Source organism: Antechinus flavipes, chromosome 2 (assembly GCF_016432865.1).
Source record: "Antechinus flavipes isolate AdamAnt ecotype Samford, QLD, Australia chromosome 2, AdamAnt_v2, whole genome shotgun sequence".
NCBI classification, from domain to species: Eukaryota; Metazoa; Chordata; class Mammalia; order Dasyuromorphia; family Dasyuridae; genus Antechinus; species Antechinus flavipes.
In genome coordinates this window covers 335,781,155-335,798,586 of record NC_067399.1, presented here as the reverse complement: position 1 = coordinate 335,798,586, position 17,432 = coordinate 335,781,155, and the positions used below count along the sequence as shown (strand labels likewise).

The window sequence follows — 17,432 nt, the reverse complement described above, 5'->3', positions numbered from 1 at the left end:
CAACACTTATGAGGCAGGAACAATACTGACAATGAGAATAGTGCCTTAGCTCACCTGGCTGGTGAGGATGGAGGCAGGAAGTTGGAAAGGGATGTATTTGGCACACAAGACCCCTTCCTATATGTTGAGACATCTTTCACAGTAAACATCTCACTAAATCTTTTTTCAAGGTGAGTTCTTCTACACTCTGCTTTCCCTGTACAGTTCCAAGTCCTACTATCAGAATGAGGGGAGAGGGAATCACTTTTTGAAAAAGGGAACTCCATTAGCTCAAAGAGGGAACTCAGCGATGGTGCAGAGGATTACAGAGGACAAATTCTCTATTCATTCCAGTGCCCTGGATTCTCCAGAACATTTCCCTCCCCAGAGAATGGAAGGGTGTGGCCCCAGAGGTAAGGCAACACCGGGCCCTGTTGTCCCAAGCTCTGAGGCAATAATTCCCAACTCTCGACTGGTACATCTTCTGATTGCTAATAACGAGGCAGGAGACGGGGTTGGCTGGTCAGCAGTGGTTATTGCACCATTGGCAAGGGATAAAATGTATGTACATTAGAAACAACCATTGGGTCAGCAAAACAACCCTCAAAAGTACCTGGACTGAGTCAATTACATTCTTAAAAATAGGAAAGGGGAAGAAGAAAATAAACAAAAAAACAACATACACAAACATACATACACATACACACCCCACAGGATGGAAAGTAATAAATTATTGTTCAAGTCCCAGACTTCTCTTTTCTGCCTTGGAAATGGAAGCATTTAATAAAGAAAATCCTCCTAAGCCACCTTCTCACATTTTTCTTCTGGATATACTCTTCAGCCTGGCAGTGACTGGCAAGCTGCAGACCCCAGCCTGTGGGCACCTCTCCCTGGAGAGAAGTAAGCTTAAATATTTGGCCTTATACCAAAAGAGGAAAACAAAAAGGGAAATAGCCCACACAGGCCTCGGCTTCTCACTGTTAGCATCGTGGAGTCCGGTCTTGTTGGCACAACAAAGGGCTTGACCTGCGGGGAGCTTTTCAGTCCAAAGAGCGAGGCAGCAGGTGCCCAAAGTACCCAGTACCTACGCCTACCTAGAAGGGAGAAGGGAGCCAGAGAGAAGATCCCCGGGTTTACTCCACACAAGCCGATGTCAGAGGCAGCAGGCAGATTTGGGAAGTCAAGGCTTAGGAGGAATTGGGCTGCGGGTGGAGAAGGCTGAGAAGGTCACCAGATCCAAGTGGAGCTCTTCTCCGCTCAGCAACACTTCCCCTTGTCGTTCCCAAGGAGCCCAATTCAACCATTTGAGTTCAAAGTCTGAAATTTTTCCCTCAGGTTTCTCACTCGGCCCTGTTGGCCCATATCCGCTGTATCCCCTTGCCCCACATGTGGAGCATGGCCCCCCTCTTCTTGACAGCTGAACTCCTCCGATTCCTGGTAAGCCTTGCAACATTCTGCCCCTGCCTTCGAGGGGAGCTTTTCCCCTCGCACGTGGCTCTCTTGTTCTTCTTCCCCTACCGGCGCAGGCAGTCCCTTCTCCAAGACAATGACTCGCCGGTTGTTCTCCAGGGTCAAGTCTGCTGTGAGGTACAAGTCTTCATCTCCGTCCTGCCCTTGGGTCTGGGAGGAGTCATGTGAAAAGAGATCCTTGGGAGGCTGGGGCTGGCTTATCTCTTGGCTTCCTCGACTGGAGTTGGTACTGAGGCTGCAGCAGCGACCCATCTTCCCCGCGGGGGCTGGCTCCATGATATTCTCTGGCACGGAGAGGCTCCGGTTGACAGGAGGGCCTGGGCGCTGGCCCCGTCCGGTCTGAGAAGCCTCATCGTGGGAAGCATACTTTGAACATAGCTCACGAACATCTGGCCAATGGAAAGTTTCTGTGTCAATAGGACTGAGGGGACTGCGATTCGAGGGCCAGCCTCCAGGAGAAGAACCGTAGAAGCGTCGAGGAGATTTCTCCTTTGCTGAGGTGGACTTGGAGGGACTATGTTCTAAGAACATTACTTGTTCATTATTGGAGAGGGACAGTAATGGCTTCATTTTACCTAGGGGGGAAAAGAACAACAAAATGAGTCTCAAGTAAGAGAAAAAAGAAAATGAGATTTTCATTGCTAATTATTAGAGGGATGATCTGAATGATGATTGTCAAATACATATGTGGGCTAGTTGTTTTAATGTTTCATATTATTCTTATTTATCATTCAAATATATCCTTTGACAAAATAAAAGAGTCCTATGATAAGGAAAGTGAGGGGAAGAGGAGGGCAGTGGAGAATGTAGTACAAAAAGATAAGACACTAAGTTGATACAGAGCTTTTCCCCATGGATTGTGTGTGTGTGTGTGTGTGTGTGTGTGTGTGTGTGTGTGTGTGTGTAAAAACTCCCATCCCCATCCCCCAATTTCTCTTTAATCAGCAGTTATGGCCAAGGATTGCTGGTCAATATTATCATAATAGCTCACTTCTATATATAAAGGCTTACACTCTAAAGTTTACAAAGCAATTTTGTCAAAGCAGCCCCCAAAGAGTAAAGTATTATAGCCATTTTATAAGTAGGGAAAATGAGGATTGGAGAAATATGACTTATGCACATCACACTGCTTGGAAGGGTTAAATCAGCACTAAAACACAAGTCTTCTGACTGAACCAGTGTGCTTTCTATTACACTTTGTTTAAACAAGGCACTTTTCTGGGGGCTTTGACCAATTGCTGATACAATTCCCTTCTTTTTTCCCCATCTGTACTAAAAGAAAATAAAGGCCATTCTAGCCCTGCAATCACCAATAGCAGTTTATATTTTCAAAATCTCCTTAAGGATTATTCTCTCTCATAAGTAGGAAGCAACTGGCTCTCTGTCAGCTGGCAGAAAATTGTCCCTCCTATAAATTCCCATTCCTGTACCTTTGCAAGGTAGCGCTCGTAGCTCCTCCTGCAAGTGGGTCAAAGTCAGATTCTTCTCTTGCTTTGAATCTACCTTTTTTCGCTGAGGCATTGTAGACTTATGGCTCTTGATCCTGAGGCTGTACTGACGAGCCAGCTGGTAGACCTTGTTCTTGACACGCTCAGTCAAATCCCTATCCATCATGTGAGAGAGCTGCATGATGTGAGGGTGCAGTGGAGTTGGAAGCTCTTCATCTCTCCCACTCAACTCCTTTACTAGTTCCTTTAGCTCCCTGGCAAGCTGGGCAGGGCCAGGACTATCAGTAAGGGAGATTCCTTCTAGGGAGTTCCCACCTGGCTCCTCAGTGATAGCTCCCAGCTCATGCTCCTCCAGGATGAATAATGGCTCATGCAAGTCAAAGCCATTCTCCTGGTTCAGGCCTGTTTCCTTGTTCCTCACTGCTGGATTCTTGCAGGTGTCCCCAGAGGACTCCATTCCTTCCCACATCTTCACTATTTCTGATGATGGGCGGAATTCAGCATCAGTGATGGGGGGAGGATCCCTAGAATTAACCTGGCCTGGTCCAGGGAGATCAAAAAGCATCCAAGAGGCAGGTCGGGAACCATCGAGTCTTTTGTGCCCAACAGGAGCCACAGGTTTAGGTTCTGGCCTAGGAAGGCTATTGAACCTAAACACAGAGTTCCTTACCAAGCCCTTAGGGATGTAGGAAAGACTCTCCCGACGCCGGATGCTAAAGCCGGCATCGTGGTGCTCCGCATTTTCATAGTAACTCTTGATCTTGTCAAGTAGCAGTCGGTCTCGGGTGGAAAGCATGTCCTCCTTCTTGTTAAAGACCCTTTCAGGTTCTCCTGGGCAGCTGGGGCTTGGGGGCACAGACCTATTGAGGGCGGAAGTGTTCTCTGAGGGCACCGCCCCCTCAGGATCTGCTTCTAGGGGTGTCAAGGAGCTGAGTGAGTCTGTGGTGCTGCAGTGGACAGCTGGCCCCTTCTCAATGCCATCAAGGCTCCGGACACTGCTACTCCGACTAACCAGCCTCGGAGTCAAAAAGCCACTGGCTTTGCCTTCCTCCAGAGCCAGGCTGTTGCGCCGGGAGAAGGTGCTGACAAACCTTTCAGCAATGATGCTAGCCTGGTCCAGCACGGATGTCGGTAGGATGCTCTCTGGCTCTGGGACCGTCACTTCCTCCTCTTCCTCACTGCTGAGGGTTTTAAGGTCTTCTGTGCTCTCAGCAACTGCATGGTCAACCACTTTGACTGGATGGTCAGAATCTAGCACTTCTTGGTGCTGTTCCAAGATAGATGATGATTCTTTGTCTGACTGCATCATCTCTTCACTATTGTCTTCTGTGGCTGAAAATAGCCCTGTCCCATCTTCAGGTTCTGCATCTGGTTCAGGCTGAAAGAAACATGAGCTATTTTCAAGAGGACATTAAGGGAGGAGTAACCTGGCCTTCTCATTGCCCAGGGAAAGACCTTACTTGCAGTAACTGACGGGACGGGAGTAAAGAGATCATGGTCACAAAAGTGGTGAGGGAGGGCTGATACTTTGGGGAAAGCTGGGTGAGATCCATGTGCTTTACAACTAGGAACCTGGACATGTGCTTCCAAACTCCCAGGAGAGACTATTAAAGTGGGAAAGTGGAGGTCTGAGTAATGGCATTCCACCCACACCTATTAGTCTCAACATGTAGTACATAACTCTAATTTCCATACTCAAGTCTTGACAGCCTTAGTCAAGGTGAAAGAGGACTTTTTTAGCCATTTTGTAGGTCTTTATTCATTCCTAGTTCACTAAAGCCTTCACCATTCTGCACTTTCACCACTAGGGCTCTACAGAATTGGGGCTTAGGATAGAAGTCTCTACTACAATTCAAAGCTGTGGAGGTCTTATAAAAAATTTCATCAACCTCCCCTGTGACTGCAAAATCTCCAGGATGGGATAGTTAAAAAAAAAGACCTAAGCTTAAAATCCTATCCAATATGTACAAGCCGGAGATTTGGCCATGTTCTCTGAGCACCAATTCTTCCTGGGTAGATAATGGGTTAGAGGTCAACCTACATTCTTAAAAATCATCCCAGCAAAGGGCAGCTATTTGGTACAGTGGATAGAGCACCACCCTTGAAGTCAGAAAGACTTGTGTTCAAATCTGATCTCAGACACTTAACATTTCCTAGCTGTGTGACCCTGGGCAAGTCACTTAACCCAACTGCCTCAGCAAAAACAACAACAACAACAAAAATAATAATAATAATAAATCATCCCAGCTGTGTCTTGCACAGAACATACATTTAATACATATTTATTTAGTCTAAGGCAGAAAGCTGGAGAGATCCCTGATAGTTCTCCAAGGTCAATGACATCTCAATGATGAAGGTGAAAAAAATATACTGTGCTTTCTAGTGGTTGGTTGGGGGGGGGGGGGTCACCTCCAAAGAGCCTAATAAAACTTTTATGGTGCTTCCTCTAACACCAGTGTCCCCACTCAGGCCCACCTTATCAATCCGGCACCAAATACTTACCTCTGGCAGGGAAGAGACAGACTCAAAGCTCATGCGCTTCTCAGGACTAGTTAAAGACTGGCCACTAGGCCTTTTATAGCCTTTGGACACTTCATATTCATCCTGACTTTTAACCTGTATCCAACAAATAGACAGAGTCAACACCTAATCCTGGTATGTAGAGAGGGAAATTAGAGAGCTAACTTAGTGGGTGGGTTTTTTTTTTTTTTGGGGGGGGGGAACCTCTACATCAGCCGGCACCTTTCTGAACTACCAAGTGCCTGGGCTGAAGTTAGAATTTCAGCTTCTGGACCCGAGTTCTAGGACTGAACTGAATTAGGAAACCTAGAGATGCAAGTAGTCCCAGAGCTTTTGCCCCAGAAAATTTGTCTTTAAAGATTAAAAAAAACAAACCCTTTTTTAAACGCCACCTTGCAATCTATAATCCCTTCTCTCCCCCCTTTCAACCCAGACCACCCCTTTTCTGTTAGTCTTATCGAGTAGTGCATGAGATTAACCCAGGCGGCAAAGCAGAGCATGCTGGGAGCTCACCAGGGTCAAACAGGAGATGGGTGCATTGATTATCGAGACACAGAAAGAACCCAAGCTTGGAGCGGGGAGAGGGAAGGGAAGGGCAGGAATTCTGAGGCAGACATTCACTGTGCATTGGGAACATGCAGAGGAAGGGAGATCAGAGATCACCTCACCATAGCGCCCCGGGAGAAAAATAAAGCGTTGGCTCGATAGTGCCAGCAGTGGAGGGCAGCCAGCAGGGAGCTGGCAAAGTCGGCTACCTGCTCAGCTCCCACCAGACTCTCCTCCTCCTCCTCCTCCTCCTCCTCCTCCTCTTCCTCTGAACCTTGTGGCTCAGCCCTGGCCCCCTTCTTGCTGCCATCGCTCACAGTCAGCTCCTCCAGAGAGGCCTTTTGAAGGGCCTGCTCTTCCTCCACCACTTCCTCCTCCTCCTCCTCTTCCTCCTGAGCAGCCTCTTCGGCTTCAGACTGCTGCTCCCCTGTAAGGGGCAGCTGCCCAAAGTCCAGGAGGGCTCCAGCGCTCCCTGCATGCTGTTTAAGGTACAAACACGGCCTTCCGGTAACCTGCAATCTCAACTACCTCCCAAGCTCTCAGCTTCTGGTGGGTTCGTCCCAATGGAAGTGGGGGCGACTGGTCTATCCCACGGGGACTCGGTCTGGGGCTGGGGACAGGCAGAGGAGAGAGGCTGGGGGAGGGAGGGAGAGGACCCAGGGGAGATTCTCATGAAGCTTGGGAGCCTTAGCCCCAAGCACAGCATTCTACAGCCTCAGAGGGAGGACTGAGATAGGGGAGAGAACCGAATCAGAGCCTTAAGACACTCGGCAGTGGGATAATCATGGAAAGGGAAAATAGTGGTGGGAAAATAGGAGAAGTGACAGCTTAAAGACATAGGGGGTGGACCCTTACCCACCTGAAGGCCAATCCCCTGTTCCATCCTGTATCCCATCTCGAGGCCACTCACTGGCCTTACCTTGACACCCGATGCCCTTGATGCTGTCCCCATCATCAGATCCCCAAAACGTGGGAAGGAAAAAAGAGATGAGGTAAGCCAGGTGAATGACCGCCTTCCAGAATCCGGAAGTCTAGCAACTGAGGGGAGGAGCAGGGGCCCCTTAGGGGTCTTCATCCCAGGCTAAAGGAGGTCAGTGAAACTACTGATAGGAAGTAAAATCAATATGAGAGGGATCTGGAGCAGAACAGTCAAGCCAGGAGCTCCTCTCAGGGAAGTCGGGAGCACAAGCCACCCACTTCTCATTATGAGCAAGAAGTTCTTTAGTAGCAAACAACTGTTAGCTCTTTTAAACAGATGAAGCAGCAGAGGCTCTGTAACTGGGCTTATGAACCTGCTCAGGGTCCCAGTGGAAAAGCAGAGACCAAAAGCCGGAGGAGTCTAGCTCATAAACCTAACCTCTGGCAATCTGTGCTCCTGCTGGCCTCCTCTCCCCTCCCAGGGTGCTGAGAGAGTCTGTGCCTAATTCTCTGGCACCGTGCCTCCAGTGGGGATTTCTCTGCTTCTCCCCACACCACCCCCCAGCCCAGGAGGGGAATGGCCGCAACAACACGGAATACTCACCTTTCTCGTTAAGCTGCTTGAGAAGCTGTTTGGTTGGCTCTGGAGAGTTAAATACATTTGGTAAAGTCAGCCACAATCCAAGGAAATGAATTCTGCCCAATTTTAGCCCTAAGCTTACAATGCCATCAGCCCCTCTCACCAGCTTGAAGTCCCCGCCCTCCCTATTTTCTCCAAATCTTTATGGCCTGAACAAGCTTTCCACAGTAGCACAAAGACTAGCTTCCATATACATCTCAACCCCTTCCTACAGAATTCGACATAACAGGGTTCCAGTCCAAGAAAAATATCTATTCCTCCTTATGAGACAGATTTGTAGCTCATCTGGAGATGTACTTATTGGGGAACATAGGGTCAATCATAGACCTCTGTCCATGACTGAAAAAATGGAGACCATGTGAAACCTCCCTTTCAAGGTATACAGAAAGAATCTTTAGCCCTCAGTTGAATTTTTAAAATGTTTGCCAATATTGCTAGGGCAGCCCGAATGGAAACTGAATTCTACTTATTCTTGTGTGGGTTGACTGGCCAGATAAGTGTTTCAACCATAGAATTCCTCACTTTACCTCAAAATCATTATTTCTTTCAATTCCATGTTTTTTAAGTCAAAATTATTAGTATATTTGAAGTCTTACATCTGATAAACTCAATGAGGCTCTGTACATCACATAATCATATGGTTCTGGAGGTTACTCATTTACTGAATTGGACATTGCCATTAAAATGCAAATATGAAAAGGAAAATAATTATTAGAACAATCGCATTTGCCTAGCCCTCACATCTTCTAGAGGAATCAGTTCTTCCTAATTCCAAGGCCAGCACTTTAGCACTTGGTACTTGCTCCAAAGACCAAGCAAATTTTAAGGTAAGAGCCAGACTATATTTCTACTGTAAAGTCTCAATGAAAGAAAAAGAAAATTGCCAATAGTAACGGGGTTCCAAAGAGGAATAAAACCCAAAGGCCAAATACAGATATCCTGAAGGGGATATATGAATATTTGTGGATTGTGCAGAGGCTAGTTAGAGCCCAGTACAAGTTGAAAATGAAATCAATTCCTTCACAGGCTAATTGTACACTATTTCAAAGTCTGATTCTTTCTGTACAGCAAAATAACTGTTTGGACATATATACTTATATTGTATTTAATTCATACTTTAACATACTTAACATGTATTGGTCAACCTGCCATTGTGGGGAGAGAATGGAAGGAAGGAGGGGAAAAAGTGGAACAAAAGGTCTGCCATTGTCAATGCTGTAAAATTACCCATGCATATAACTTGTAAATAAAAAGCTATTAAAAAAAAAAAAAGAAAAGAAAATGAATTCAAGATCTATATCTTGCTCATTCCAGAAATTTTGGATCCAATTATCTTTTAAGGCAATCTAATGTCCGATCTGCCATCAAGTGGAAAAATCAAGTGAGACCCCTGCCTGAGCCAGCTCCGTCCCTGAGCTCTGGCTAAGAAGAGTTGAGAGTAGAAACCAAGAAAGGAAGGAAAAAAAAAAAAAAAGTGTGCATACATTCTCTCTCTCTCTCTCTCTCTCTCTCTCTCTCTCTCTCTCTCACACGCGCGCACACACACACACACACACACACACACACACACACACACACACTCTCTCTCTCTCTCTCTCTCTCTCTCTCTCTCTCTGCTAAACAAGATACTGCCAAATCCAACCCTGACACTACAGTATCAGTGATTTTTTTTGGAGGAGGGAATATTGGATGAATACTGTGAACAGACAGAAAAAACAGACACAAGTTCTCAAAGAGACCATTTATTCAAATGAACCAATGGAACACAGTCCCAGGCAGAGAATAATCTGAAGGGATAATGGAATTTCCAATCCCCAGCCCTCCAAGATCCAAAGTAAATATTTCTTGTCTCGATTTGGTGCCACTTTAGGAAGTCTGACTTGCTTGTCTCAGTCCCTTTAAATGCCCTGCCATTCCAGAAGTGGGCCAGGGACCAACAGTGATGTCAGACAGCTACTCTTGTTTTGCCCGGGAGATACTTTAGCTTGCAAATTTGCTAAGAAGAGGCCCAGAAATATGGGAGTGCTAAGCTCAAAGAGTAAAAATGGAGCTTGCCCAGCTCCATGAGGAGAGAAGGTAAATTAGAATCGTAGAATGTTAAAGTTGGAAAGAAATTATGGGCATCACCATTTTATGGATAAGGATCTATGTATAGCTCATAAGTGGTAGGGGCAGTACTAGAACTTAAATCTATTGATTTTTATTCTACTCCAATTGTGCTTTTTGTCTCCTGGCCTATAAGAGCAAAGGTACATGAGGGGGAATGATCTTCTCAGCTGTCAACTTGTTCACATTTTATTTTGGTGGGAGGAAAACAGAGCAACAACTCTCAATATTTAGTTACAAAGATCTAAGCAGCCATGGCCAAGGTCAAGGCTGGAACAGGTCAGTAGTGACAGTGCTTAAAAGTCACATTAACTCCTGTGCCTTTCCATCTGTGTCCTGTAGCTGAACTTTCTCTCTTGTTTCTCTCAATTCTCTCAAGAGGGTAAGCTTCTTGACAGCACTGACTCCCTTTTTTCTATTTGTGACACTTAGCACTGCACCTGATACATAGTAAGTGCTGAATAAATGCCTTTTAATTTCTTTCATTCATTCATTCATTCATCCATCCATCCATCCATCCATCCATCCATCTTCTAGCCAGTTTGGCTAACACTATATATATCTTTTCCTTACCAGATTGTCGCCGATATTGACGCACTTGAGCGGGCATGTCATCTTGGGAAGACCAAGCTTTTTTTAACCTCTCTGGACTATACCGGTAACGATTGGGATCTATAAATAAAATATAAAACATTTCATTTCCCCCCCTGCTATTTCTAGTTTCTAGACTCTCCACACATCCAATCTCTTTTTTACCCCTTTTCCCCCTCAGTCTCAGTATCTTAACTATTTCTAATGTCCCTTCTCATTTCCCAAAATCAGTGCCTTTCAGAAGGTGGCAGGCTGACCATATCATCCACCTATTCCTAACAAGAGGCTCCCTGCTAAGTGAAATGAGCAGAACCAGGAGATCATTATATACCTCAACAACGATACTGTTTGAGGATGTATTCTGATGGAAGTGGATTTCTTCAACAAAGATCTAACTCAGTTTCAATTGATCAAGGATGGACAGAAGCAGCTACACCCAAAGAAAGAACACTGGGAAATGAATATAAACTGCTTGCATTTTTGTTTTTCTTCCCGGGTTATTTATACCTTCTGAATCCAATTCTCCCTGTGCAACAAGAAAACTGTTCGGTTCTGCACACATATATTGTATCTAGGATATATTGTAGCCTATTTAACATGTATAGGACTGCTTGTCATCTGGGGGAAGGGGTAGAGGGAGGGAGGGGAAAAATCGGAACAGAAGTGAGTACAAGGGATAATGTTGTAAAAAATTACCCTGGCATAAATAAAAAGTTATTTAAAAAAAAAAAAAAAACAAGAGACTCCCATTACTATTAATTTTCTTTGACTTCTTTCTCCTGTCTAAGGTTGTTCTTCTAAACAATATGGGATAGAGAGGCACAGGTCAAGTCAGGGAACAAGAGATGGAGGTGAAGGTTGCCCATAGTATATGTAGATAAACTGATAGACACATTCAGGAACAAGACAAGTTACTTACAATAGGAGTCCATTTCCAAGATGGCTTCCTTAGCCTGGAATAAAAGGAAAAGGACTAAGTTATTTCCAAACATCTGCCACAATACTATTTGACCAGTCTTTTTTTGTTTTCAAAACATATGAATAGATAATTTTCAGCATTCACCCTTGCAAAACTTTGTGTTTCAAATTTTTCTTTCCCTTTTCCCTATACCCTCCCCTAGAAGTTAAGTAATCTAATTCTTGCAAAGAATTATCAGTTCAAAAAGGAAAAAATGAGAAAGAAAATAAAATGCAAGCAAACAATAACAAAAAGAGTGAAAATGCTATGTTGTGATCCACACTGAGTCCCCACAGAACTCTCTGGGTGTAAATGGCTCTCTTCGTCAGAAAATCATTGGAACTGGCCTGAATCATCTCATTGTTGAAAAGAGCCACGTTCATCAGAATTGATCATCATATAATCTTGCTAGTCCTATGTATAATGATCTCCTGGTTCTACCCACTTCACTTAGCATCAATTCATGTAAGTCTCTCCAGGTTTCTCTGAAATCATGCTGCTGATAATTTCTTATAGAACAATAATATTCCATTACATTCATGTACCATAATTTATTCAGCCATTCTCCAACTGAATGAACGGAAACTCAAGTTTCCAGTTTTTTGCCACTACAAAAAGGGCTGCCACAATTTTGCACATGTGGTTGACAAGTCTTAAAGGATTGCTCAACACTTTGCCAAGGATTCAATCATTTAAAGTTATCCCTTCCACATCATGACTTCCCATATTGCAGTTTCAATATTTACAAGTCAGACTAAGAAATTACTATAAAATGAGAATTTGGGGGGAGTTTTGTGGGAGCCACAGATGACACAGAAAATGCTTGGAAGTTAGAAATACACACACTACACCTCTGACCAAATATTTAACCCAATTTTTACAATAAGGGATTGTAAATACCTCATAAAAGGAAAAAAAAATTAAGCTTTCTTCTCTAGAATGAAGGGGGGGGCTGAAAAATTTTGTGCAAATTTTTGAGATTATGAAGATACCACACCCTAACTCAAGGGATAACTGAACTCATCTGTCATCTTCCAACTCAAACTCATAAGATCTTTTACCACAAGAAAGTTACAGCAATTTCTTAAGGCAGTGACCACAATGCTTCCTTCCCACAGAGAGCAAGAAGCCTTAGAGTCCTCTCTGCTTTTCTCACCTTTTGGGGGATAGTAGCATGGTGATTCTCTAAGATCAGTCTCTTAATGTGATGGGTCCATGAACGCTTCTCTTCTGCAGTTTTGGCCTGAAAAAAATGCAAGGGAAAGGGATATCTGGGAAATAGTGCTAAGAGGCAAGGAACCAGCTCTAAGATGCACATTGCCCGTCTGAGCCCTGAAAAGATCATCTCTCCCATTCCTCCGATTTGACACTGGCCCCTGGGTTGCAAGATACTCCTACCTTTCCTTCCTTACCTGGATGCTATATTGCTGCTTGCTGTGCTTGTAGTGAGTGACGGTGAAACACAGAGAGTCTTTGGTGCTCTCAATTAACATCAAAGAGGAGCACTATGGAAGATCCAGGGAAGGAGAAAGAAAAAAACAGGTCAGATGCTAGGAAGAGGATCAAACCAACCTAAAAAGTTTTATAAATTATGGAAAAGTCTGCAGGCTACATTCCAAGGCACAGACATGAAGAGAATCAGAGCTACAAGAGAGATGGCTCTCAAATGGACACAGGGACCCTCTGAAGTAGGAAAATAGTCAGAGTTCCTACCAGAAGACAGATGAGAAGTCCTAGCCTACATTAGGAGGAAGGGGAAAAACCTGGTTACCGGGATGTGACCTTTGTAGACGAAGTGGTCTCCTCGCTTTTTAGTAATGAACAATGCCTTGTCAAAGAGAAAGAAAGTCCTCTCATTCCGCACACGATGCACTCGGAAAGTGCCTTCCAAGACCAGCTCTCCATATGTTGTCAAGTCTGGTCCCTTCCAATTGATCAGGAGCGACTGGATTTCCTACCAATGAGAGATATATCCACATCAGATTCTAAAGGTCTTTTTATCTCTAGCAGGTTGGGCAGCGTTGCAAAATCAGGGCAGGAGGAAAAAGTCCAGCTCTCAACCCTTGTAGCAGGACTTAGAAGCCACAGTCAGGCTCTGGGGTAGAGGAAATAACTAGGTGTGGTCTATCATCATGACAACAATAACAGCATAATAATAACTGCTGGCATTTCCATATTTTTAAAGTTTGCAAAACACTTTACAAATATTATCTCATTTGATCTCTCACCAAAATCCTCAGAGGAAGGAGCTATAATTAACACCCCCCCACACATATTTTACATCAAGAAATTGAGACTAAGCAAGTTTAAGTGATTTGCCCAGGGTCATATAGCTAGTTTCTTTTATTTAAACTTACATACCAAATAGAAAAAGAAAAAAGAAAAAAGAATTGCCATGTGCACAGACAACATAAAAGAATTAAAATATTAAACAATGTATTTTCATTTCAAGAAAGTTTATATAATAAATACTACCTATTATGTTCAGAATTGTCCATCTTTTCTTTGCTTCCTTGTAAATTTTCTTTTGTTCTCTGCTGTGCACTTTTTACTTTATTTTTTTTCCTTTTCTCCCTGCCACCTCCCTAGAAGGCTACAATTAACTATATATATGTGGTATGCACATGTATATGTGATATACATATGTACATATACATCAATATCTATAATCACACCTATATGCAATATATATCTACACTTGTTTGTCCTTTTTCACTGAAGATGGAGAACATCATCCTTCAAACAGCTAGTTTCTTAAGCAGGATTCAAACTTGGGCCTTCCTGACTCAGCTGTATCATTACCATGCAAAATGATTTTTCATGACTAACATGTAAAGATATTGACACACATTTCAGGACCCAAGATACCTTGAGCTTTAAGGACTCAGAATATGTCTTGAATTCAAATCACTCCAGCTCTCACTGATTGCCCAAAAATACGTCCCAAACCAAGCCCCATTTGACATTGTTTTCAGTTCTGATCATTCAAAGTGAATGAAAATAGCAATTCTTTCTGTTTTGGCCAGAAACCCAGAGGGGCTTCCCCTCTTGGACTGATTTTGTCTTTGGACCGGGTAAAAGAGGCCATTCTCGGCATCATTTTTTACCTAATCTTAATCACTGAATGGATGTAGCTTCAGTCAAACTGAGACCTGTTGAAGATCTTAGCTTAACAAATGCAAAAGTCTCTCAATTGCATCCAGAACCACCTCCAGTCATCCCGATCTGGATCTTGCCACTGGACCCAGATGGCTCTGGAGGGAAAGTGAAACAGGTGACCTTGCTCAGTCTTCCCTCACTTCAATCCATTTGCATGTCCTGGTATCACCTCCCTGATGTCATGGAACTCTTTGGGAATGAAGGACAAACACAGGACCAGCGTGAGGCCTGCTTCTCTCTGCTTAGGTCATTTTTGTAAAGCTTTGACCACTTGCCTCCCCTAAGAGGACCAACTGCCTTGGTTCACCTCTCACCTCTGACCTTTCTCCCTTCTGACCTCCCTTCCTCCCTTCCAGCTGCCCAGGTACCTGGAGTCGGACAGCATGCTCATGCTTCCTCTTCATGTCATTGATGTACCAAGCCACACAAGTCATGGTATCAATTGCATCTTCAACCATCTCAAAGCCATCTTCCTCCTGATCAAAATGCTTGGCAATTTCCTAGAGGAGACAGAGAATGTCAAGTTCCTAATCTCTCTCCTGAGAATCTTGCTGCCTACCTAAGTGTTGCCTTCCCCCCAGTCCCCAAAGACAGGTTACCTGGAGAAGAAGGTGGTACTTGAGAATTCTTTGGACCGGTTTCAGCAAAAAAGAACCCAGGGGCAGTGAGTGCTGTAAGACCTCTTGTCGGTCCCGGAAAAATTTGGCCTGGTGTTTGTCTCTCATGCACTCGGTTAGCGCTGCTACTGAACTATAAGGAGAAGGAAAACATCACTAAGTGATGAAATCATAGGGAGAAGTGCTAGAGAGGAAAATGGTACTAGTTTGGTTATTCCTCAGCTCTCCCTGCCCCTTGCATCCTGGAGTTACTTACTTTGGATAGTTGTTGCAGTATTGGGTATAAATGTCAAATTCTTGGCTCTGAGGAAAGGGAGAAAAGAGGATTTTCTAATATGACTGTAAACATAGACATACCAAGTCCCTACTCCTGAGGCCCTCCCAGTGTACTTTACCTCATACAAATTCCAAAAGCCTTTGGCCCCCCCATTCCCAGTTCAGCCATACTATGCCTTTCTTCTTCATAGAAGACAGTGTGATTTCCCCTGAGATTACAAACAGTCCCCTTAGCAGGCTATGACCAAAAGTTGTGGTCACTTTCAGTTCCCCAGTAGTGTGGTATAGGTAGGAGAAGGAGGAGAGGAAGAGTAATGATATTATTAATAGGAGTATTTATATAGCACTTTATGTGCTACATAATATTATAAATATTATCTTATTTTATCCTCACAATAACCTTGAAGTGGTTGCTATTGGTATCTTCATTTTACAGATGAAGAAACTGAGGCACAAGCAAGTCAACTGACTTGCCCAAATTAATAAATGTCTAAGGCCAAATTTGAACTCATGTTTTCCTAACTCCAAGTCCAGTATTTTATCACTGCATCCTAGCTGCAGCTGCCACCATCACCATCACTGATATCACCACCACCACCAAAACCACCATCACCACCACCATCATCATCATCATCATCATCATGATCACCATCATCACCATCATCACCACCATCACCACCACCATCATCATCATCATCATCATCATGATCACCACCATCATCATCATCATCATCATCATCATCATGATCACCATCATCACCATCACCACCACCACCATCATCACCACCATCATCATCACCATCATCACCATCATCACCACCATCATCATCATCATTATCATCACCATCAACACCATCACCATCACCATCATCATCATCATCATCACCATCACCATCACCATCACCATCATCATCAACAACATTAACATGACATTTTAAGGTCTGCAAAAAGCTTTAGGTATATTATCTTATTTGATATATCATGTTGAGTTCTTACCCTTTCTACAAAGCAATTAGCCACAGCCACCGGATCATTATTACAGCTGTCCAGGTCTTTCAATAGCTGACTGAATGAGGAAAAAGAAGTCATCAGATTTGGGATCCACTTTTTTGCAGCTGCCTTTAAGGAATGGCCAACCACAAAGATCCCTCCAATTACCCTCCCCAGTCATTAACATGCTCCACAGAAATATCCAGCCTCCTAAGTCATGCTGTGTGGCCTGAGGGGCTTTGGACCCCCAATGAATGCCAAACAGCCAAGAACCACAAAGATCAGCCAACACTGCACAACAGGAGAGGGTGAGGGAGGGGAAATTATTTGCAGCAAACAGGATGGTTATAGGAAAGGGATATCATTACCCACCTTCAGGAGGGAATACTGCTCCAGCGCTGGCAAAAGGAGTCAAACACACAAAGGGAAAGATTAAAGGAAAGAAAAAAGAGTCTCTGGGACAGAAGTCAAGGTGACTGGATTAGATTAGACTTCAGGGCATGAACCAAGGTGAGATTCTTTCTACAGAGGTTCAGGCACAGTTATAATTGTGTAAAAGAAAAACTGAAAGTAAAATCCAGGGACATTTTTTTTCTGCATTTCCCCTAAATATCTTTCTCTTCATTTGGCCCCATATTCTCCCAAATACCACCACTTTCCTGTCCTCAGGGGTGGCTCTTTCCTCCAGAGCCACAATAATCCTTCCTTCTGTAAAACCAGAAAAGCTCACCTAATTTTTGCTCCCTAGAATCCTTTCCCTTGGGTTCCTCAGTCACAAGATCGCAGACTCTAGGGAGCATTATTATCCCACCTTTCCCCACCTCCAATCCTCCATAAAAGAGATTACAATAGTACCCTTAACTATTTCAAATCTCATTCTATTTCCCACCCATATACTAAATAGTCCTCACATTTAGCCCATCTAGAAGACAGGGGAAGATGTAAAAGGAATACTAATACAAAAACAAGGAGAAAAAGATAGAGGAAAGAAAAAGAAGAAATGTTAACTATCAATCGATAGTCTTGGAGGCTTTCAAGAAGCCCCACTCAACCTGTGGAGAAGGTTAACCAAAAATTACACAAATGTTTCTATCAAAAGAAGGAAATACTTCTAAGTATCCAGTACATCTCACAGGTTGTACTGACATAACTAGGTCCATCCCAGATATGAGAAAATCAATAGCCAAGGCAGAAAGGAAAGGGCACTAACAAGG

At 43.8% G+C, this 17,432-nt stretch overlaps 1 protein-coding gene across 5 annotated transcripts in view; it reads right to left on the bottom strand.

The window, feature by feature from the left end:
- Positions 1-494: 494 nt before the first annotated feature.
- The window catches only part of PLEKHG3 (pleckstrin homology and RhoGEF domain containing G3), a 55,379-nt gene continuing 38,441 nt past the window's right edge, over positions 495-17,432 (bottom strand). For 3 of the 5 annotated variants that reach the window (XM_051977819.1, XM_051977818.1, XM_051977820.1), the window contains 15 exons: positions 16,225-16,294; positions 15,209-15,255; positions 14,935-15,085; positions 14,704-14,835; positions 12,948-13,130; positions 12,589-12,681; positions 12,333-12,419; positions 11,138-11,171; positions 10,201-10,299; positions 7,486-7,524; positions 6,823-6,905; positions 6,086-6,442; positions 5,400-5,513; positions 2,880-4,275; positions 495-2,024 (listed from right to left, as the gene is read on the bottom strand). In XM_051977819.1, coding sequence (XP_051833779.1) covers positions 1,276-2,024; positions 2,880-4,275; positions 5,400-5,513; positions 6,086-6,442; positions 6,823-6,905; positions 7,486-7,524; positions 10,201-10,299; positions 11,138-11,171; positions 12,333-12,419; positions 12,589-12,681; positions 12,948-13,130; positions 14,704-14,835; positions 14,935-15,085; positions 15,209-15,255; positions 16,225-16,294 — 3,634 coding nt within the window. In that variant the 3' untranslated portion in view covers positions 495-1,275. Of the gene's footprint in view, positions 2,025-2,879; positions 4,276-5,399; positions 5,514-6,085; positions 6,443-6,822; positions 6,906-7,485; positions 7,525-10,200; positions 10,300-11,137; positions 11,172-12,332; positions 12,420-12,588; positions 12,682-12,947; positions 13,131-14,703; positions 14,836-14,934; positions 15,086-15,208; positions 15,256-16,224; positions 16,295-16,590; positions 17,111-17,432 lie in introns of those variants that run through there. The other 2 variants (XM_051977823.1, XM_051977822.1) reach the window with 2 other exon arrangements.